Source organism: Notothenia rossii (assembly GCF_949606895.1).
Source record: "Notothenia rossii genome assembly, chromosome: 8".
Taxonomy (NCBI): Eukaryota; Metazoa; Chordata; class Actinopteri; order Perciformes; family Nototheniidae; genus Notothenia; species Notothenia rossii.
The window spans coordinates 19,025,009-19,043,136 of record NC_136906.1 but is presented as its reverse complement, the minus strand read 5'-3'; the positions used below and the strand labels follow the sequence as shown (position 1 = coordinate 19,043,136).

The 18,128-nt window shown below is 38.3% G+C and overlaps 1 protein-coding gene across 1 annotated transcript; it reads left to right on the top strand.

The window, feature by feature from the left end:
- The first annotated feature begins 4,108 nt into the window (after window positions 1-4,108).
- Window positions 4,109-14,681, top strand: LOC307015915 (myosin heavy chain, fast skeletal muscle-like). Its single transcript, XM_079644875.1, has 40 exons — window positions 4,109-4,141; window positions 4,243-4,465; window positions 4,619-4,762; window positions 4,860-5,016; window positions 5,147-5,174; window positions 5,262-5,376; window positions 5,465-5,557; window positions 5,637-5,700; window positions 5,818-5,916; window positions 6,003-6,106; window positions 6,189-6,327; window positions 6,416-6,534; window positions 6,639-6,788; window positions 6,866-7,036; window positions 7,128-7,431; window positions 7,543-7,613; window positions 7,707-7,794; window positions 7,966-8,083; window positions 8,193-8,316; window positions 8,410-8,546; window positions 8,681-8,936; window positions 9,178-9,420; window positions 9,525-9,701; window positions 9,807-9,952; window positions 10,063-10,153; window positions 10,241-10,630; window positions 10,713-10,839; window positions 10,908-11,026; window positions 11,227-11,423; window positions 11,527-11,710; window positions 11,807-11,972; window positions 12,077-12,201; window positions 12,287-12,595; window positions 12,681-12,884; window positions 12,978-13,103; window positions 13,214-13,384; window positions 13,515-13,619; window positions 13,713-13,808; window positions 13,924-14,055; window positions 14,568-14,681. Exons 2-40 carry the CDS (start codon window positions 4,262-4,264, stop codon window positions 14,583-14,585), a joined length of 5,811 nt encoding a protein of 1,936 aa, XP_079501001.1. The 5' UTR covers window positions 4,109-4,141; window positions 4,243-4,261; the 3' UTR covers window positions 14,586-14,681.
- Window positions 14,682-18,128: the final 3,447 nt, after the last annotated feature.

The window sequence follows — 18,128 nt, the reverse complement described above, 5'->3', positions numbered from 1 at the left end:
GGAGCCGCTACAGAGAAGCAACAGCCCCCTCTGAGCTTTGACTTGGTTCTGGGCACATTCAGGAGCAGTTGATCCGCTGACCTGAGAGGGCGGTTGGGCGTGTAAGGGTGTAGCACCTCAGAAAGATATGGTGGGGTCATGCCATTTAGGGATTTAAAAGTAAACAAAAGGATTTTGAAATGAATCCTAAAATGTATTGGCAGCCAGTGGAGCGAAGCCAAAATGGGGGAAATGTGGTCATATTTCCGTGTGCCAAGTTAGAAGCCTTGCTGCGGCATTTTGCACCCGCTGCAGACGAGCGAGGGAGGACCCACTGACCCCCATGTAGAGAGAGTTGGAGCCGAGTGGTGACAAAGGAATGGATTACTGTCTCAAAGACAAGGTTTTACTTTGGCTAGCGGCCTCGGGTGATAAAAGCTTGTTTTTACCACAGATTTAATCTGACTCAAGTTTTAGTTCACGGTCCATTAATATAATAATAATAATAATAATAATAATAATAATAATAGATTTATTTTGTTAGCGCTTTTACAGGTGCTCAAAGTCGCTTTACAAAGATAGTGAAAAGAAAAGAACAACAAATAAATATAGTTAAAGTTAATACCACTTGAATTTTATAGAAAGGGCCTTACAATCAATTTTAGCAGAGAAATATGAGAAGTGCCAAGTTCCTGCAACTATACAACAAAACCCCTTGGATTCACTTTCTGGTGATTGTCCTGTTTAGTTGCAGGGACAGGTATAGACAAGTTCTATTTTAAAATGATGAAGTCGTTCTCAAGTTTGAATACAATTATGAATACATCTTTTGTTGGAGCAAATTGGTGGTTCCAAAATCTGCGTAGGCCTATATATAACACGGTATGTATTTTGGGACATACTTTGGACAATGCTATCAAACTTTTGCTTTTATGAGCAGAAATAATGCCACTTTTAAATATGTTATGTCGTATAATAATATTCAAATGATACGGCATACTCTTAAAATATATAAATGAGCGAGTTACAATGCTGAATGCTATTTAGTATTGGTGAGACTCACCATTGATATTATTACATTTTACTGCATTTACGTTAAATATAGACAAGATCCAAAACTAAAAATACTAATCACATTTGAGTTTATCTTACAGAGAGAAAATTGTGTATGTGTTCAAAAATGAAAGTCAAGGCACAATTCCAAATGAATACATAGTTTAAAATCAGTTTTATCTATATCAAAATTGTATGATATTCCAAATAAACAGGGCCTTGTGCAATAATAGAGTTTGAAGCTGTTTGCTTATTTTCCTTCTATTCACTTTTAGTTATATAACATTTACATCTGATCCTACCTTGCTGGATTGATTGAATATTTTCACTACAATGAGTTTAAGCAGGGGTGAAAATAATGCTTTGTTCATACATCACAACTAAATGATGGAGGAATACAAACAAAGAATTGAAATATATCTTAGTCACAGCATAGGTTCTTTGCTGATAAGGTGTTCTTCAAAGCCAGTCTGCTGGATACCATGAAGGAGATGGGAGATGACAAACTGGCTGTGCTGCTGACCATGACTTTGGCTCTTAGAGAGTATGTCATGAGGACAGAGTATGTGAAAAATGATGGAAAGAAGGTACAATGGGCCTCTGTCCATTATGATATTGAGATGATATTCTAATAATAGCTTCATGATCCTCAAAAACTACATAAACTAAAACCAAGGACACAAATCTGACAATGAATACAGAGGAAACGTGGCCATATGTATGGGGTACTAACGGAACTAAACGGGAAAAGTACGGGGAAAAGTAATCCGGTGTGAACGCGCCTATTAAGAAAATACAATTCTGTTTAGGGCTTAAAAATGGCTACTGTTAAGCCTCTCCTACATGCAGTTCTTTATTTGGGATGTCACAGGCGACAAATAGGTCAAGTTTGCCAAGTATGGCAAGTCTTTGTACTCTGTCTCAAGGAGAACATTTAACATTGACCTGGGATCTTGGAGCAGAATGAGGCTTCCATTCATTCTTTTGATGCCTCTTCATCTGTTTCAAGGTAAATATGTTCATGTCGCTATTGCTAACCCTTATAAGAAATAAACACTGTGGATTTTGTTCCAGAATCCTAACAATTAAAATGTGAAAGGAATGACATATCTCATGCGTCCAAGTTAGAATAACCTTTTACAATGATAAAAAGCAGGTGGGATGAGCATCCCAGTTTGGCTGTGATATAGAGTCATATTACAAACATAACAAACTCCTTGGAGGAACGGCAAAACAATTATTTACAGCTGGTAGCATGTGATCGTAACAAATGAGAGAAAAAAGATGGGAAGTTTCCCTGGTAAAGGTTTAATCCACTCTTCAAAATCTGACATGCGACAGGGTCTTTCAGGGTCATTTAATACAATGCAGTTTAATTCAATAAACTCATTTTAAATTATACCAATCAATTGGCTTTATTGGCATAAAAGTATCAAGTTAAAGTGTTGCTAAAATAAAAGGTAAGATGCCAATGATAACGTAAAGAAGCTAACCATTGATGGATAACACACGTGTTGGTCACTGGGATACTTTAAATCATGACAATTGCTATGGAAACAAGTTTTTCAAGAAACTGTGGTCATCTCAAGTATCAAATGTCGCAACACGGATGAAAATCATTTGGCTTTGTGTGCAACTTATTTTAAGCTTGATCTCAAATGTTTTGCCAACAGTTTTCATGATGTCCATTTAGGGAATTATATAACAGCCGATTTAATTTATATGGATGGTACCTCATCTTTAATTGTATTACAGCAGATGTGCCAGTGTCTCGTAACTGTAGACAACAGACATTTGGGGGCATTTCCAAAAAATACCATCTCACATGGCACAGACACATCAATAAGATGTAAATTCTATAAATAAAGTAATTTGATTTTTATTTATAAGATCACATTGTGCACTATTCACCCTACCTATTCTTTAAGTATTATTGACTCATATTTTCTTCATACATTGCTTTAAGCATAATGAAATATACAATTGTTATCATCAAACATTATTTAGCATTATAAATGCTTTCCAACCCAGATTTACAAACTTTGACAAAGGTGTAAATCTACATTAAAGATGATCGATGAGGATTTTGGAAGACTTTCAAAAACAAAAGCCCCATTGCTGGCCATGAAGATAATAAAAGACTGTTGATGTTCATTAGATGTTTCAACTTCAATGTCCTGCAAATTAAATAACTAGAATGGTTGGAATTCTACACAAACCCTATTCTGCAATATTAAATTAATGATTCAATTTTTTCCAAGTTTGCAGATATTGGTCGAGGCAGTAGTTTACCAATATCTAAAGCAGAAAGCTTGTGACTCACAAAGATAATGTAGTGGCAAAATGCATCTCCTTGCTTTTCTCTAAATATGTTGACATCCATGCTCCCCTAAGCAGACCCCTAATCTAGATATTGTTTACTGAAAGGTTTTTAGGTTGGAATATAGCAACTTTGTGTGTAATATGTCTTGTATTTTTTTAATTATAGTTAAAGAGAATCATGCCTGCCATCTCCTGAAACATCACTGCCACAAAATAAGCAACAGGATGGAAAAAGGTCATGACCAAATAGAGTGAGACAACTGCTGACCAGCCACTCCCCTTTTCTATAAAAGAGGCAGAGCTGGACTCACAAGAACTGAAGCACACCAACACAGGTGAGTGTACTCAGAAGGACCTCCAATCATGCTCTTTTTAATTAGTCAGACTAGTTTAGACAACAACTGTTGTTTATAATAACCACTTATTCTGTCCGGCAGAGTTATCTTATAGTAGTTTTGAAAGGTAAGCATTATTCCAAAACAGCTAAAGAAATAATTTATTCCAAAACATTACACAATTAATCAGCTTATTTTACAACACATGCTTTCACATACATACTGAATGATGCTTAAGAGTAATACTAATCTCTGATTGTGAAGGGATTTGAGGTGATTTAATGAACATACATTATTTAAGTCAGAAGAAATTCTAACACCTTTACCAACACCTGTTCTTAAATTGAACCTGAAGGTCTGCAGTTCAAATTTGAAGAACTAGAAAAACATTGTACTCACATTTACTGATCTTTTCATAGATCTGTGACTCGTCTTTTTTGGAACAAGCTAAGGTAAAAGATCTCACCAAAAGCATGTTATCTCCACTATCACCATGATAGCAAACCATATATGTTGTCATGTTAACACTCTTGTGGACTCCTCATCTGTTCAGCCTCATCCAAAGTGCCATCATGAGCACAGATGGGGAGATGGCCTCCTATGGCCCAGCGGCCATTTACCTTCGAAAAACAGAGAGGGAGAGGATTGAGGCTCAGGCTGCCTTTTTTGATGCCAAAACATCCTACTTTGTGGCTGATGTGACGGATATGTACCTCAAGGGTAAACTTGTAAAGAAAGAGGGTGGCAAAGCCACAGTTGATACAGATTGTGGAAAGGTAAGTGATTCATTGTTTCACTTTTTGTAAAGTACGATGTCTTGACATTTGCTGGAGTATTTGTACATTGTTTTTTAAATTTCAACTGACACTAGAGAATTAAAGAATTAAAAACAAATTAAGAATGTTATTATTTTATGAATTTCCTTTCAGACTCTCACTGTAAAAGAGGAGGACATCCATCTCAGGAACCCTCCAAAGTATGACAAAATGGAGGACATGGCCATGATGACCCATCTCAATGAGCCTGCTGTGCTGTATAACCTCAAAGAGCGTTATTCATCATGGATGATCTATGTGAGTTTCCACTCTGCCATACAGTTTATACAATGTTTCAATGTGAATGTAAATATGTATATATGTGTATCTATGTTTATGCTATCTGCTTTTATAGACCTACTCTGGCCTGTTCTGTGTCGTCGTGAACCCCTACAAGTGGCTTCCTGTGTACGACGCTCAGGTTGTGGATGCATACAAAGGCAAAAAGAGGATTGAGGCACCGCCCCATATATTTTCCATCTCTGACAATGCCTATCAGTTCATGCACACTGGTAAGATTAATGTTACAAGTGTTAAGGATGATAAATACACAGAAGTTAAATGTACCTTAAACAAAAACTTTTGGAATGAACATTCAAAATCGAAATCATGGGAACTATGTACTGTATGTTTGTATTTAAGATCGCGAGAACCAGTCTGTCCTGATTACGTGAGTATAAAACAAGCTGCCTATTAAATATTTATAAGCTTCATGATAATGAAGCAGAATTTTGACAATGTGCCTCCTGTAACACAGCGGAGAATCCGGTGCAGGAAAGACAGTGAACACCAAGCGTGTCATCCAGTACTTTGCAACAATTGCAGCTATTGGATCTACTAAGAAGGCTGAGTCATCGTCTGGCAAAATTAAGGTAAACTAGAAGCTTAACAAAAAACTATTTCACAGAAAAGTTCATGTCAATGCGTATTTTTCATGTACGTCAAATCTTTTTCTTGCAGGGCTCCCTTGAAGACCAGATCATTGCAGCCAACCCTCTGCTGGAGGCCTATGGTAATGCCAAGACTGTGAGGAATGACAACTCCTCTCGTTTTGTGAGTAATGCAGGAAATATATTTGTACCTTTTTGTTGCTGGATTAGAAAAACTGATTATTAATGACCTGGCCATTTAGGGTAAATTCATCAGAATCCACTTTGGCCCTACTGGAAAGCTGGCTTCAGCTGATATTGAAACATGTAAGTTTTAACCATGGTGTGAGTCAAGAGTTATTTGTCCTAAAATCTGGTCTCTGTTGAAATGATGCATTGAAATGTAAAGTAATTCCAGTTTGAACTTATATTTGTAATTCACAGATCTGCTGGAGAAGTCCCGTGTCACCTTCCAGTTGTCTGCTGAGAGAAGCTACCATATATTCTATCAGTTGATGACTGGCCACAGGCCTGAGGTCCTGGGTATGTTATACCAAAAGATTAAAACATTTTCCAAAAAAACAAAAAAAAAACAAGTTTGTTTATGTATTTATATATTTTTCTTCTAGAGACTCTTCTTATCACCACCAACCCCTATGACTACCATATGATCAGTCAGGGTGAAATCACTGTCAAAAGCATAGATGATGTGGAGGAGTTTGATGCAACAGATGTAGGACAACAATTTGATGAAAACATATATTACACAAAGGAAAATGTTTCCCATACCAATAACTGCTTTATTTACATTGCAGACGGCAATTGACATATTGGGCTTCACTAATGAGGAGAAAATGGGCATTTACAAGCTGACTGGGGCTGTGATGCATCATGGAAACATGAAATTCAAGCAAAAGCAGCGTGAGGAGCAGGCTGAACCTGATGGCAATGAGGGTAAATTAGGAATTCTCAACATTTTAAGATTTGTGTAATAATTTATAGTTCACGTGTGTTTCATAATTACTTTGATTCTTTCATTCAGAGGCTGATAAAATCGCCTACCTCCTCGGCCTGAACTCGGCCGAAATGCTGAAATGTTTGTGCTACCCAAGAGTCAAGGTTGGAAATGAGATGGTGACCAAAGGTCAAACTGTGTCACAGGTAACAAAAAGTACATTAAATATTTGCCAAAATGTTAGCAAGGTTGACATTGTGATATGAAAATGTTTCTTTATAAATTACTACACTGAAATCCTTATTTCTAGGTCAAAAATTCTGTCAGTGCTCTGTGCAAGTCCATCTATGAGAAAATGTTCTTGTGGATGGTCATCCGCATCAATGAGATGTTGGCCACAAAGCTGGCCAGACAGTACTACATTGGAGTGTTGGATATCGCTGGATTTGAGATCTTTGATGTAAGTTGAAAAATATCTGAGCAGTTTTAAATTTCAACTTTATTTTGCAATGAAATTAAATGTTTCAATAACTACAGTACAACAGCTTGGAGCAACTCTGCATCAACTTCACCAATGAGAAACTGCAACAGTTTTTCAACCACCACATGTTTGTCCTGGAGCAAGAGGAGTACAAGAAAGAAGGAATTGAATGGGAGTTCATTGACTTCGGTATGGACTTGGCTGCCTGCATTGAGCTTATCGAGAAGGTATGTATTGACATTAGAAGAACATCTTGATTCATGTGCAAATGTTTGCTTCCTCAGTTGAATTTTAACAGCAAATGTAAACTCCTTCAAGCCAATGGGCATCTTCTCCATCCTTGAAGAGGAGTGCATGTTCCCCAAGGCCTCTGACACAACTTTCAAGAACAAGCTGCATGATCAGCATCTTGGCAAGACCAAGGCCTTTGAGAAGCCAAAGCCTGGAAAGGGCAAGGCTGAAGCTCACTTCTCCCTGATTCACTATGCCGGTACAGTGGACTACAATATCACTGGCTGGTTGGACAAGAACAAGGACCCCCTGAATGACTCAGTTGTTCTGCTCTACCAGAAAGCTTCAAACAAACTGCTGGCATTGCTGTATCTAACTCATGGTGGTGAAGGTAATAACAATCGTACACGTATTTGTGTGTGAAAAATCGAATCCACAATCCACAGAGAAAAAACGTTGGTTTTATTTATTCAGTCACATAAATATATTTTTTTCAAAACAGAGGCTGGTGCCAGTAAGAAGGCTGGGAAAAAGAAGGGTGGTTCCTTCCAAACTGTGTCTGCTCTTTTCAGAGTATGTATTGTTTCAAATTACAATATGATAAACAGTTGCTTAACACATCTTGAAATTCAGCTGACCGAATATCTTGTGTTTTCCGATGCACAGGAGAACTTGGGAAAGCTGATGTTCAACTTGAGGAGCACTCACCCTCATTTTGTCCGTTGCCTGATTCCAAATGAATCGAAGACCCCAGGTAAGAAGCGCATAACAAAGTTGAATTGACTTTATACAACATGGTTGTGTAAAGCAATGTTTCAATACAATGTGTTTGCAATACACAGAATGAACTTATTGGTCTTTGTGTGGTAAAAACAATCACAAGCCATAATGCTTGTTAAGCTGAATGATTTGGTTCAATGTACAGGTCTTATGCAGAACCACTTGGTCATCCACCAGCTGAGGTGTAACGGTGTGCTGGAAGGCATCAGAATCTGCAGAAAGGGCTTCCCAAGCAGAGTCCTTTACGCTGACTTTAAGCAGAGGTAACTGCAGTTTTAATTATTAGCAAGTCAAGTTAATTTCAGTACAACAAAAAAACACCAATAAAAGATGAGAGGTACATATAAGTAACAACATTGTTTTCTCTTGCAGATACAAAGTATTGAATGCCAGTATCATCCCTGAGGGACAGTTTATTGACAACAAGAAAGCTTCAGAGAAGCTGCTTGGCTCCATTGATGTAGACCACACTCAGTACAAGTTTGGGCACACAAAGGTACATTTATATGGACAATATCAATAGCTATGAAGTGCATATGTCCAGTATCCATTTATACAAATGATTGAATTATTTCACTTGATAACCTAGGTGTTCTTCAAAGCCGGTCTGCTGGGTACCCTTGAAGAGTTGAGAGATGATAAACTGGCTAAGCTGATGACCATGACTCAGGCTCGCATAAGAGGTTTCCTCTCAAGGACAGAGTTTGTTAAGATGATGGAGAGGAGGTAGAATGATCATACAGTACACATAACTTTAGTGTACATTTTTAAATGTATCGTACATGTATTTCTGGTTGAATTCTAAGCAGTTTTACAGATTTCATTTCAGTAATAATCCCTTTTGTATTATCTCTTTTTAGAGAAGCTATTTATGCTGTCCAGTACAATATCCGTTCTTTCATGAATGTGAAAAATTGGCCATGGCTTAAATTGTACTTCAAGATCAAGCCTCTTCTTCAGAGTGCTGAGACGGAGAAAGAGCTGTTACAGATGAAGGAGAACTATGATAAGATGAAATCAGACTTGGCCACTGCCCTGGCCAAGAAGAAGGAACTGGAGGAGAAAATGGTCTCCCTGTTGCAGGAAAAGAATGACCTGCAACTCCAAGTGGCTTCGGTAAGTAGTAAACAAAAGCAAGTCTTATTGTATCACAAGTCATCTTAAATCATTGAAAGCTGTTGCTCACATTTTCAGATTCCGGGTGAGCAGTAAGTAGAGGCCATATACTTTATTTGCCTTCTTACTATATTGCAAAAGTAGATTAACTAAATGAATAATAAACAAAAATCAATGAATATTGAAATCTCTAAAAAGAAGATAACAAACAGACTCATTGCATGTCCAAACTACAATATAGGAAGGAGACAATCTCTCTGATGCTGAGGAAAGATGTGAAGGGCTCATTAAGAGCAAGATCCAGCTTGAGGCCAAACTCAAAGAGACAACCGAGAAACTGGAAGATGAAGAGGAAATGAATGGTGAGTTGACTGCTAAGAAGAGGAAGCTGGAGGATGAATGCTCAGAGCTGAAGAAAGATATTGATGACTTGGAGCTCACCTTGGCTAAAGTGGAGAAGGAGAAACATGCCACAGAAAATAAGGTTTCTATCACTTTAAATATACACTGATACAAAATGATAAAAACATTTGCACAGAATAACATGTATAGATGCTAAGTTACTTTAAAACTGTACCCTTCTTTTAGGTGAAAAACCTGACAGAGGAGATGGCATCTCAAGATGAAACCATTGCCAAGTTAACCAAGGAGAAGAAAGCCCTCCAAGAGGCGCACCAGCAAACACTTGATGATCTCCAGTCAGAGGAAGACAAAGTCAACACTCTGACCAAAGCCAAGACAAAGCTGGAACAGCAAGTGGACGATGTAAGAAAACAATTGTTATGACTTTGTGTTTTTTGTTCTTATATTGACTTCTTGGTGTTGATGATTGGTCTGTTAAATGCCTTATCAATACCTGTCTTCTGATAGCTTGAGGGATCATTGGAGCAAGAGAAAAAGCTCCGCATGGACCTTGAGAGAGCCAAGAGGAAGCTTGAGGGGGATCTGAAACTGACCCAGGAATCCATAATGGATCTGGAGAATGACAAGCAGCAATCTGATGAGAGAATCAAGAAGTATTTGTTTGTTTGTTACTTTTAAACCTCACGTTTTTCTATTGCCACAATGCAACCTTTTTTTTCTTTCAACAAAAGGAATAGCAAATATTTGTATTCCCACTCTTCAGGAAGGACTTTGAGAATAGCCAGCTCCTCAGCAAGATTGAAGATGAACAGACACTTGGTGCTCAGCTTCAGAAGAAGGTCAAGGAACTCCAGGTATGTATTTCACAAGAATATTTAATAAGTGATTTGCAGAAAACAAAGGATAACAAACCTTCTGGTCATTACCATTATTAAATCTAGGCTCGTATTGAGGAGCTGGAGGAGGAGATTGAGGCTGAGAGGGCTGCTCGGGCTAAGGTGGAGAAGCAAAGGTCAGACCTCTCCAGGGAGCTTGAGGAGATCAGTGAGAGGCTGGAGGAAGCTGGTGGAGCAACATCCGCTCAGATTGAGATGAACAAGAAGCGCGAAGCTGAGCTTCAGAAGCTGCGTCGGGATCTTGAAGAGTCAACCCTGCAGCATGAAGCTACCGCAGCAGCTCTCCGCAAGAAACAGGCTGACAGTGTTGCAGAGCTGGGAGAGCAGATCGACAATCTCCAGCGCGTCAAGCAGAAGCTGGAGAAGGAGAAGAGCGAGTTCAAGATGGAGATTGATGATCTCTCCAGCAACATGGAGTCTGTTGCCAAAGCAAAGGTGAGTGGTTTGGTTTTTTGCAAGGGGTGTTTTTTTTCTTATGGTTTTAAAGAAATATTCAACATACTTTTTCTGTTTGTAGGGCAATTTGGAAAAGATGTGCAGAACTCTTGAAGACCAGTTGAGTGAGCTCAAAACCAAAAATGATGAGAATGTTCGCAAATTGAATGACATCAGTGGACAGAAGGCCAGACTGCAGACAGAGAATGGTAAGCCACATGAGAGAGAAACTAAACCAGTAGTAATTACTTTGACAAGTTTACATGTTGTCCATCAGGTGAATATTCCCGCCAGCTTGAGGAGAAAGAAGCTCTTGTTTCCCAGCTCACCAGAGGCAAACAGGCCTTCACTCAGCAGATCGAGGAGTTTAAGAGGCACATTGAGGAGGAAGTGAAGGTATGATAAGTTTATCTTGAATCGAGTCTTCCTTTTTGAATAGTATTCATTAAAAAAAATGTATATATAAAAGTATATTCTACAGACAAAATGCTTTTGTGAATTACATTTTTGCCAGATAATTAAAAGAAGAATCAATATTAATTAATGCTTAATATGTATGTACATATTAAAGTAACACGTGTTTTATTGTTCATCAGGCCAAGAACGCCCTGGCCCATGGTGTTCAGTCAGCCCGTCATGACTGTGATCTGCTCAGAGAGCAGTTTGAGGAGGAGCAGGAGGCCAAGGCTGAGCTGCAGAGAGGGATGTCCAAGGCCAACAGTGAGGTAGCTCAGTGGAGATCCAAATATGAGACTGATGCTATCCAGCGCACTGAAGAGCTGGAGGAGGCCAAGTATACAAACCACTTTCTACTGTTCCATTAGTCAACACATCTGAATACATTGTAGTGTCTGTATGTATGCACGACTAAATGAATCCTTCCTTGCTACCTACAGGAAAAAGCTTGCCCAGCGTCTGCAGGATGCTGAGGAATTAATTGAGGCTGTGAACTCTAAGTGTGCCTCTCTGGAGAAGACCAAGCAAAGGCTGCAGGCCGAAGTGGAAGACCTCATGATTGATGTAGAGAGAGCTAACGGTCTGGCTGCCACCCTTGACAAGAAGCAGAGGAACTTTGATAAGGTAAGTGGTAAAACTGGTAATCAAACCCAGTGTCGTCACAAGATACACATACATATATTCAACCAACTGCTTTTTAATTATCCTATAAAAATCTAGGTCCTGGCAGAATGGAAGCAGAAGTATGAAGAGGCCCAGGCAGAGCTGGAAGGATCCCAGAAGGAGGCTCGTTCTCTCAGCACTGAACTGTTCAAGATGAAGAACTCTTATGAGGAAACTCTGGATCACTTGGAGACCCTAAAGAGAGAAAACAAGAACCTGCAACGTAAATTAATCTCACTAAATAAAAAGTAACTTGTAACATACAGGTGTATGTTATGAACCTGCGTGGAGTTAAATCCTTATACGTCTACTTTCATTGTTCTATAGAGGAGATCACAGACATGACTGAACAGCTTGGTGAGACTGGGAAGTGTATCCATGAGCTGGAGAAATCCAAGAAGTCTGTGGAGGTTGAGAAGTCTGAGATTCAGATGGCACTGGAAGAAGCTGAGGTAATATTTGAATATCAGACCACTCACATGATAGCATATCTAAGAGCAAATACTATATATCACCATGCATCATTTTTACTTAAAGGGTACACTGGAGCATGAAGAGTCCAAGATTCTTCGTGTTCAACTTGAGCTCAACCAGGTCAAAGGTGAGGTTGATAGGAAGCTGTCAGAGAAGGATGAGGAGATGGAGCAGATCAAGAGGAACAGCCAGAGGGTGATCGACTCCATGCAGACCAATCTCGATGCTGAGGTCAGAAGTAGGAATGATGCCCTGAGAATTAAGAAGAAGATGGAGGGAGATCTTAATGAGATGGAGGTTCAGCTGAGTCATGCCAACAGGCAGGCTGCTGAGGCCCAGAAACAACTGAGGAATGTCCAGGGCCAGCTCAAGGTGAGAGCTGTTTGATTGCTAAATGAAAAAAACATGTTTAAAAGTAAAGAAAGTGAGCATTAAGTCTTTATTTGAATGTTTTCAGGATGCCATACTGCACCTTGATGATGCTATCAGAGGACAGGAAGAAATGAAGGAGCAGGTTGCCATGGTGGAGCGCAGAAATGGCCTGATGGTGGCTGAGATTGAGGAGCTGAGAGCCGCTCTGGAGCAGACAGAGAGAGCACGCAAAATAGCTGAGCAGGAGTTGGTTGATGCCAGTGAGCGTGTTGGATTGCTTCATTCTCAGGTGCATTTTTTATGTATTAATTCCAAAGAAACTAGTTTTATGAATACATTAATAATATCATATTAAACATGGGTTTATTTTCTATAAATTCAGAACACCAGTCTTATGAACGCCAAGAAGAAGCTGGAGACCGACTTTGTCCAGGTCCAGGGTGAAGTGGATGATGCTATCCAGGAAGCAAGAAATGCTGAGGAGAAAGCCAAAAAGGCAATCACTGATGTGAGTCTATGTTATGAATCTTCTTTTTTATGTATAATGCAACTTTGAAACATTTGACCATTGATGTCAATACGTTTTACATTGTAATTCCAAACTGAAAATCATTTCAGGCGGCCATGATGTGTGAGGAGCTGAAGAAGGAGCAGGACACAAGTTCTCACCTTGAGAGGATGAAGAAGAACCTGGAGGTCACAGTCAAGGACCTGCAGCACCGCCTGGATGAGGCTGAGAACCTCGCCATGAAGGGTGGCAAGAAACAGCTCCAGAAACTGGAGTCCAGGGTACGAACTGTACATAAATGCTCAAAATATAAGAGGTTTAGCCTGTACAATGTACGTTTAGGGCAAAGAAGAAATGTAACCTTTCTTTGTACTAGTATTTTTGATAAAACTATATATCATCACATGACAGGTGCGTGAGCTTGAAACTGAAGTTGAAGCTGAACAGAGACGTGGTGCTGATGCTGTGAAAGGTGTCCGCAAATATGAGAGGAGAGTGAAGGAGCTTACCTACCAGGTAATTTCATATTCAACAAAAAACGATCATGAGTTCCTTATTGTTTGCATTCAGTCACTATACTTCATTAATACCAATTATTTATGTGTGTAGACTGAGGAGGATAAGAAGAATGTGCTCAGACTTCAGAATCTGGTGGACAAGCTGCAGCTCAAAGTCAAGGCTTACAAGAGACAGGCTGAGGAGGCTGTGAGTCAAATGTTTTGTGATCTTACGTAGCACAAATCCATAAGGACACAAACAAGCCGAACTAATATGATGAAGTATTCATAAATGACATACTGTACATTCAAACCCTTCACAGGAGGAGCAGGCCAACACCCACATGACCAGGCACAGGAAGGTGCAGAATGAGATGGAGGAAGCTCAGGAGCGTGCTGACATCGCTGAGTCCCAGGTCAACAAGCTCAGAGTCAAGAGCCGTGATATCGGGAAGGTAACTGTAACAGTCTTTGCTCACACGCAAGGAGAAGGGAGTTGTGCAAGAACAAAACATGTTTAATCTCAAATACAACAACTTAGAACTACACCAGCTAAATGAAGCACATTTAAATACTTCAGCTTCACCAAAAAGTGCTACTCCATGGCCAAGAGACCAGGCTGCCATCAAGATCTTATTGTCTTACTGAAAACCTAATTCTTGTTCAGCTTTCTAATCTCTGGCTGATTCACTGATGTCTTTCCACCAGCAGCAGGCGCACCAACCTAACCCTACTGCTAGAGTAACCAATAGGATACAACAATTTGTAAAATGAGAGGGCACTTGTGTTTAATAGGGTGGTTTAGGTCAAATGTATATGTATATACTGTATACCATCATTTATTTATTTTCATAAGTGATGTAGCAATTGTATATGGTAAATTGTACATTTAAAATAAAACGTAGATAAAAAGATAGCTTACATTTGAAGATGTGTTTAATTATGGTTTTTTCTTTCTTTTTTCCAGTCTGACACTGCTGAATAGGAAGAAGCATCCTTCTGAAGACTTACGACATAATTCATAAAATATGAACTAGCTGTTGAATTGTCTTCTTGTTATATCAATAAAATGCATCCTGAATGTATGAGTGAAAGAAACCTTCTTTGCCCCTAGGGGAATTTACTTTGCACAAAGGACATTAAAGAATATCAAAAGAACATCAACAACTGCGAAAAAACATCAGAAACCATCATTAAAAAACCAACTTCTTGTAATTTCAAGAAACATTGAAAGATATATTTTCTTAAAAAGAAGCGACGTTGTAGAACCTTTTCAAACCAAGCATTTCGGTTAGCATTTCATTTCCGTTTGCTATCAATACCCAGCAGGCCATTAATGGGTGTTTTGATTAAAGGGGACAGTAGAGGAAATGTAATAAAATACATCTGAGAAATTAGCCAATCATTTCGAAAATGCTATCTCTTTAAACCTACTGCAGGTTGTGGGGTTAATAAGACAACTGTGTCCTATAAATATATATTATTCTCTTCATGCCAAATATGAATCACTGCTCCCTCCTTAGCTGGATTTATTTTTGACCATGATAAAATCGTGCAAACTGTACATTACAAGTAATAAGTCTGTGCAAAACATGGAAATTAATAATACACCTTGAGGGGAAGTTTAATTATGTTTCACTGAGTCAGTTAGTCATTCAGTATAAACTCAAAAACTGCCTTGATCTTAACTCCTCGCAGACATTTGTTTTGTTTGTGTGTGCGGAAAATATTTCTATTATTTAAATAACAGTGTTTGCAATCTTTGTTCAGACTATTGCCAGGAGATATATAAGACTTGCCCTGCATTCATGGCAGGACCTGCATTTTATCTCCGCTATCTGAGATGTGCATGTCCTGTAACTATACACCAGTGACATTTCAAGGCTTCTCCAAATTCAAATCCAATCACCGGCTGTGATTTGAAATGAAGACACAGCTGCCAACCTTCAGGTTGGGTAATACTGTATCTGTATTTAAGCTTTGTAAAACTATAAATGTTGTCAAGCAATTCTGACAAAATCAAATGGTTCACATGAGGATGCAGCTCGTGTATAAAAACAGCAGCTCTGGACAATTGACATTTGAGTGACATTTCCTATAGCAATCTTTATTCATTTAAACTGTGTTCAGTTTATGTACTGTCGTTAATAAGCTGCTTCAATGTTTCATTTATCATTTACATTGCTCAAGTTATAAGATTTGTATATAAGGATTTGTATGTTCAATTATTTATTGTAATTAAGTATTTACATTGGTACAATAAACTATCGTGCTGAATCCTATAAACCTTGGAATAGCGTGACAGAATATTTACAATGTGTCGTCAAATCACCGGTGAAGAATCAGGTTCAGGAGAAATGGTAAACATCAAAAGCGTGATCAAATTAAACAATTGCAAGTTACATTGACTGTTAATTAATCACAAATCTGCCTCGAGGACCTCTGCAGCCAGCTGGAGGCCTGTTGTAATGCCAAGACTGTGAGAAATTACAATTTCACTTGTTTTGGGACTAGTTACAACAAGGAATAATTCTGAGAGATTTATCATTGTCTAAAATTGCTAAAAAAGGATCTGGCTGTCTAGGGTACATTTGGCAGGTTCAACACTTAGCTGCTGATTCAGATACATTTAAGTGCCAACTATAATGTTTACACAGGGGGGCTGAAGTACTTTATTTTACAAAAAGTTTAAAGAGGGCCACATAACTTTATTTTCATCAGGAGTATTACGTTCATATTTAGGTTGCTACTGTATATTCTATTTCTCATTAATACAAAGTTCAATTAGGGCATGTTGAACCACTTGTAGAAGCATAATTCTCCAGTAGGACTTAGATGAGGGTGTTGCACTTTTCCTTGTACATGTGATGTTTTGGTGTTGTTGTTTTTTGTTTTGTTTCTTTCCGTTAACTGTCAAGTGGGCACTAAGTATTTTTTGTAGTAAGGTTTTGTGTTTCTCTTATTATCCACGATACTGTTATGTTTGGCTGTGAATAAGTTTGGCTGTGAATAAGAAATATGAAGGACAGACCATCTATTTCTATTTATTTTGTGTTGTTTTAGAAAGGGGCAGGTCATATAAGATTATTTTCTTCTCCCTGCTCCTTCTCAATTGGTGTTTACAGAGACATGTTTTGTAAACAATTATTATACATTAAGTTGTGCATACCATGAACGGAACAAATGAAAATGAAATGAAAATGAAATGAAAATGAAATGAAAATGAAATGAAAATGAAAATGAAATGAAATGAACTAAACGTGGGAAAATACAGTCTGTAAACACCCCTCAATAATTTCATGTTTCTTGTTTTCTTTTCCAGAGTGAGTCTGTTTAATAAGAGACCATATCCGAATGGAACTGTTCGACAGAAGAAAAAAAAAACTTTGGAATAATTCTGATTCTGACTCACTAATCCTGTTCTCACTAGGCCAGTATAACCCTAAACAATGTACAGCAGGATCAAGTCAACACTAACATGTCAAGGCTGAGGAATGTTCAGGATGAGCAGGTGGAAGATCACAAGCATGTCCCAGGTAAACAAGTCGAGAGACATGATGCCGGAAAGGTCTCTTTTCATTGTGTTGATTGAGAATGTTAACATTACTGTTGTACATGTATTGTTTATAAAGCATTGAAGGGTTTTGGCCCTAAATACATTTCTGACCTCCTGCTAAATTATGAACCATCCAGAACTCTCAGGTATTCTGGGACTGGTCTGCTTTCTATCACCAGAGTCAGAACTAAACATGGAGAAGCAGTGTTCAGTTATTATTCTCCAAATATTTGGAACAAACTACCAGAAACCTGCAGGTCCGCTGCAACCTTTACTACTTTTAAATCCAGGCTGAAGACTTTTCTTTTTGCCGCTGCTTTTAATTGAACTATTCATATCTTAAACTGCACTGTAACTTTTATTCATGTATTTTTTCTTTTAATATTTATTTTATTAGCTTTGCTTTTTAAAGACTGTTTTTAAATGCCTGACCTACTTTTAAATGCCATTTTCTTAATGTCATTTTTGTAAAGCGCTTTGAATTGCCTTGTGTTGAAAGGTGCTATATAAATAAACTTGCCTTGCCTTGCATTACATCAATACTTAAGATGAATGATATATATAGGTGTTAGAGTCAGACCAATACTATATTATGACTTAACTGACCTTTTTTTCTCAGGATTCCCAACTGCACCTTGTTGATGTATTCAGAGAACACAAAGACATGAGAGAGCAGGTTGCCATGGTGAAGGACAGAAAGGACCTGATGCTGGCTGAGATTGAGGAGCTGAGAGCAGAAAGAGAGAGGAAGCAAAGTTGATGGGCAGGACCTTAGTTGATGTATGTGAGACGGTTTCACTTTCATATGATTCCTCTATCACCCAAATTAAAAATAGAAAAATATTGCTATTTATTTTGTATGATATTTAGACTAACAGCTCTGCAGGTAATTTACAAGAGAAGAAACATTCAAATGTTCACACATTTGATGAGTATTGTAGTCTACCTACATTTTAACATCAAAATGTTTAC

Bases quoted from the DNA above. Each gene is read 5' to 3' on its own strand.
- LOC307015915 (XM_079644875.1), top strand. From the start codon at position 4,262: ATGAGCACAGATGGGGAGATGGCCTCCTATGGCCCAGCGGCCATTTAC. The intron at 6,107-6,188 runs GTAGGACAACAA...TTTACATTGCAG, and splicing joins AGGAGTTTGATGCAACAGAT to ACGGCAATTGACATATTGGG. The intron at 8,317-8,409 runs GTACATTTATAT...TTGATAACCTAG, and splicing joins ACAAGTTTGGGCACACAAAG to GTGTTCTTCAAAGCCGGTCT.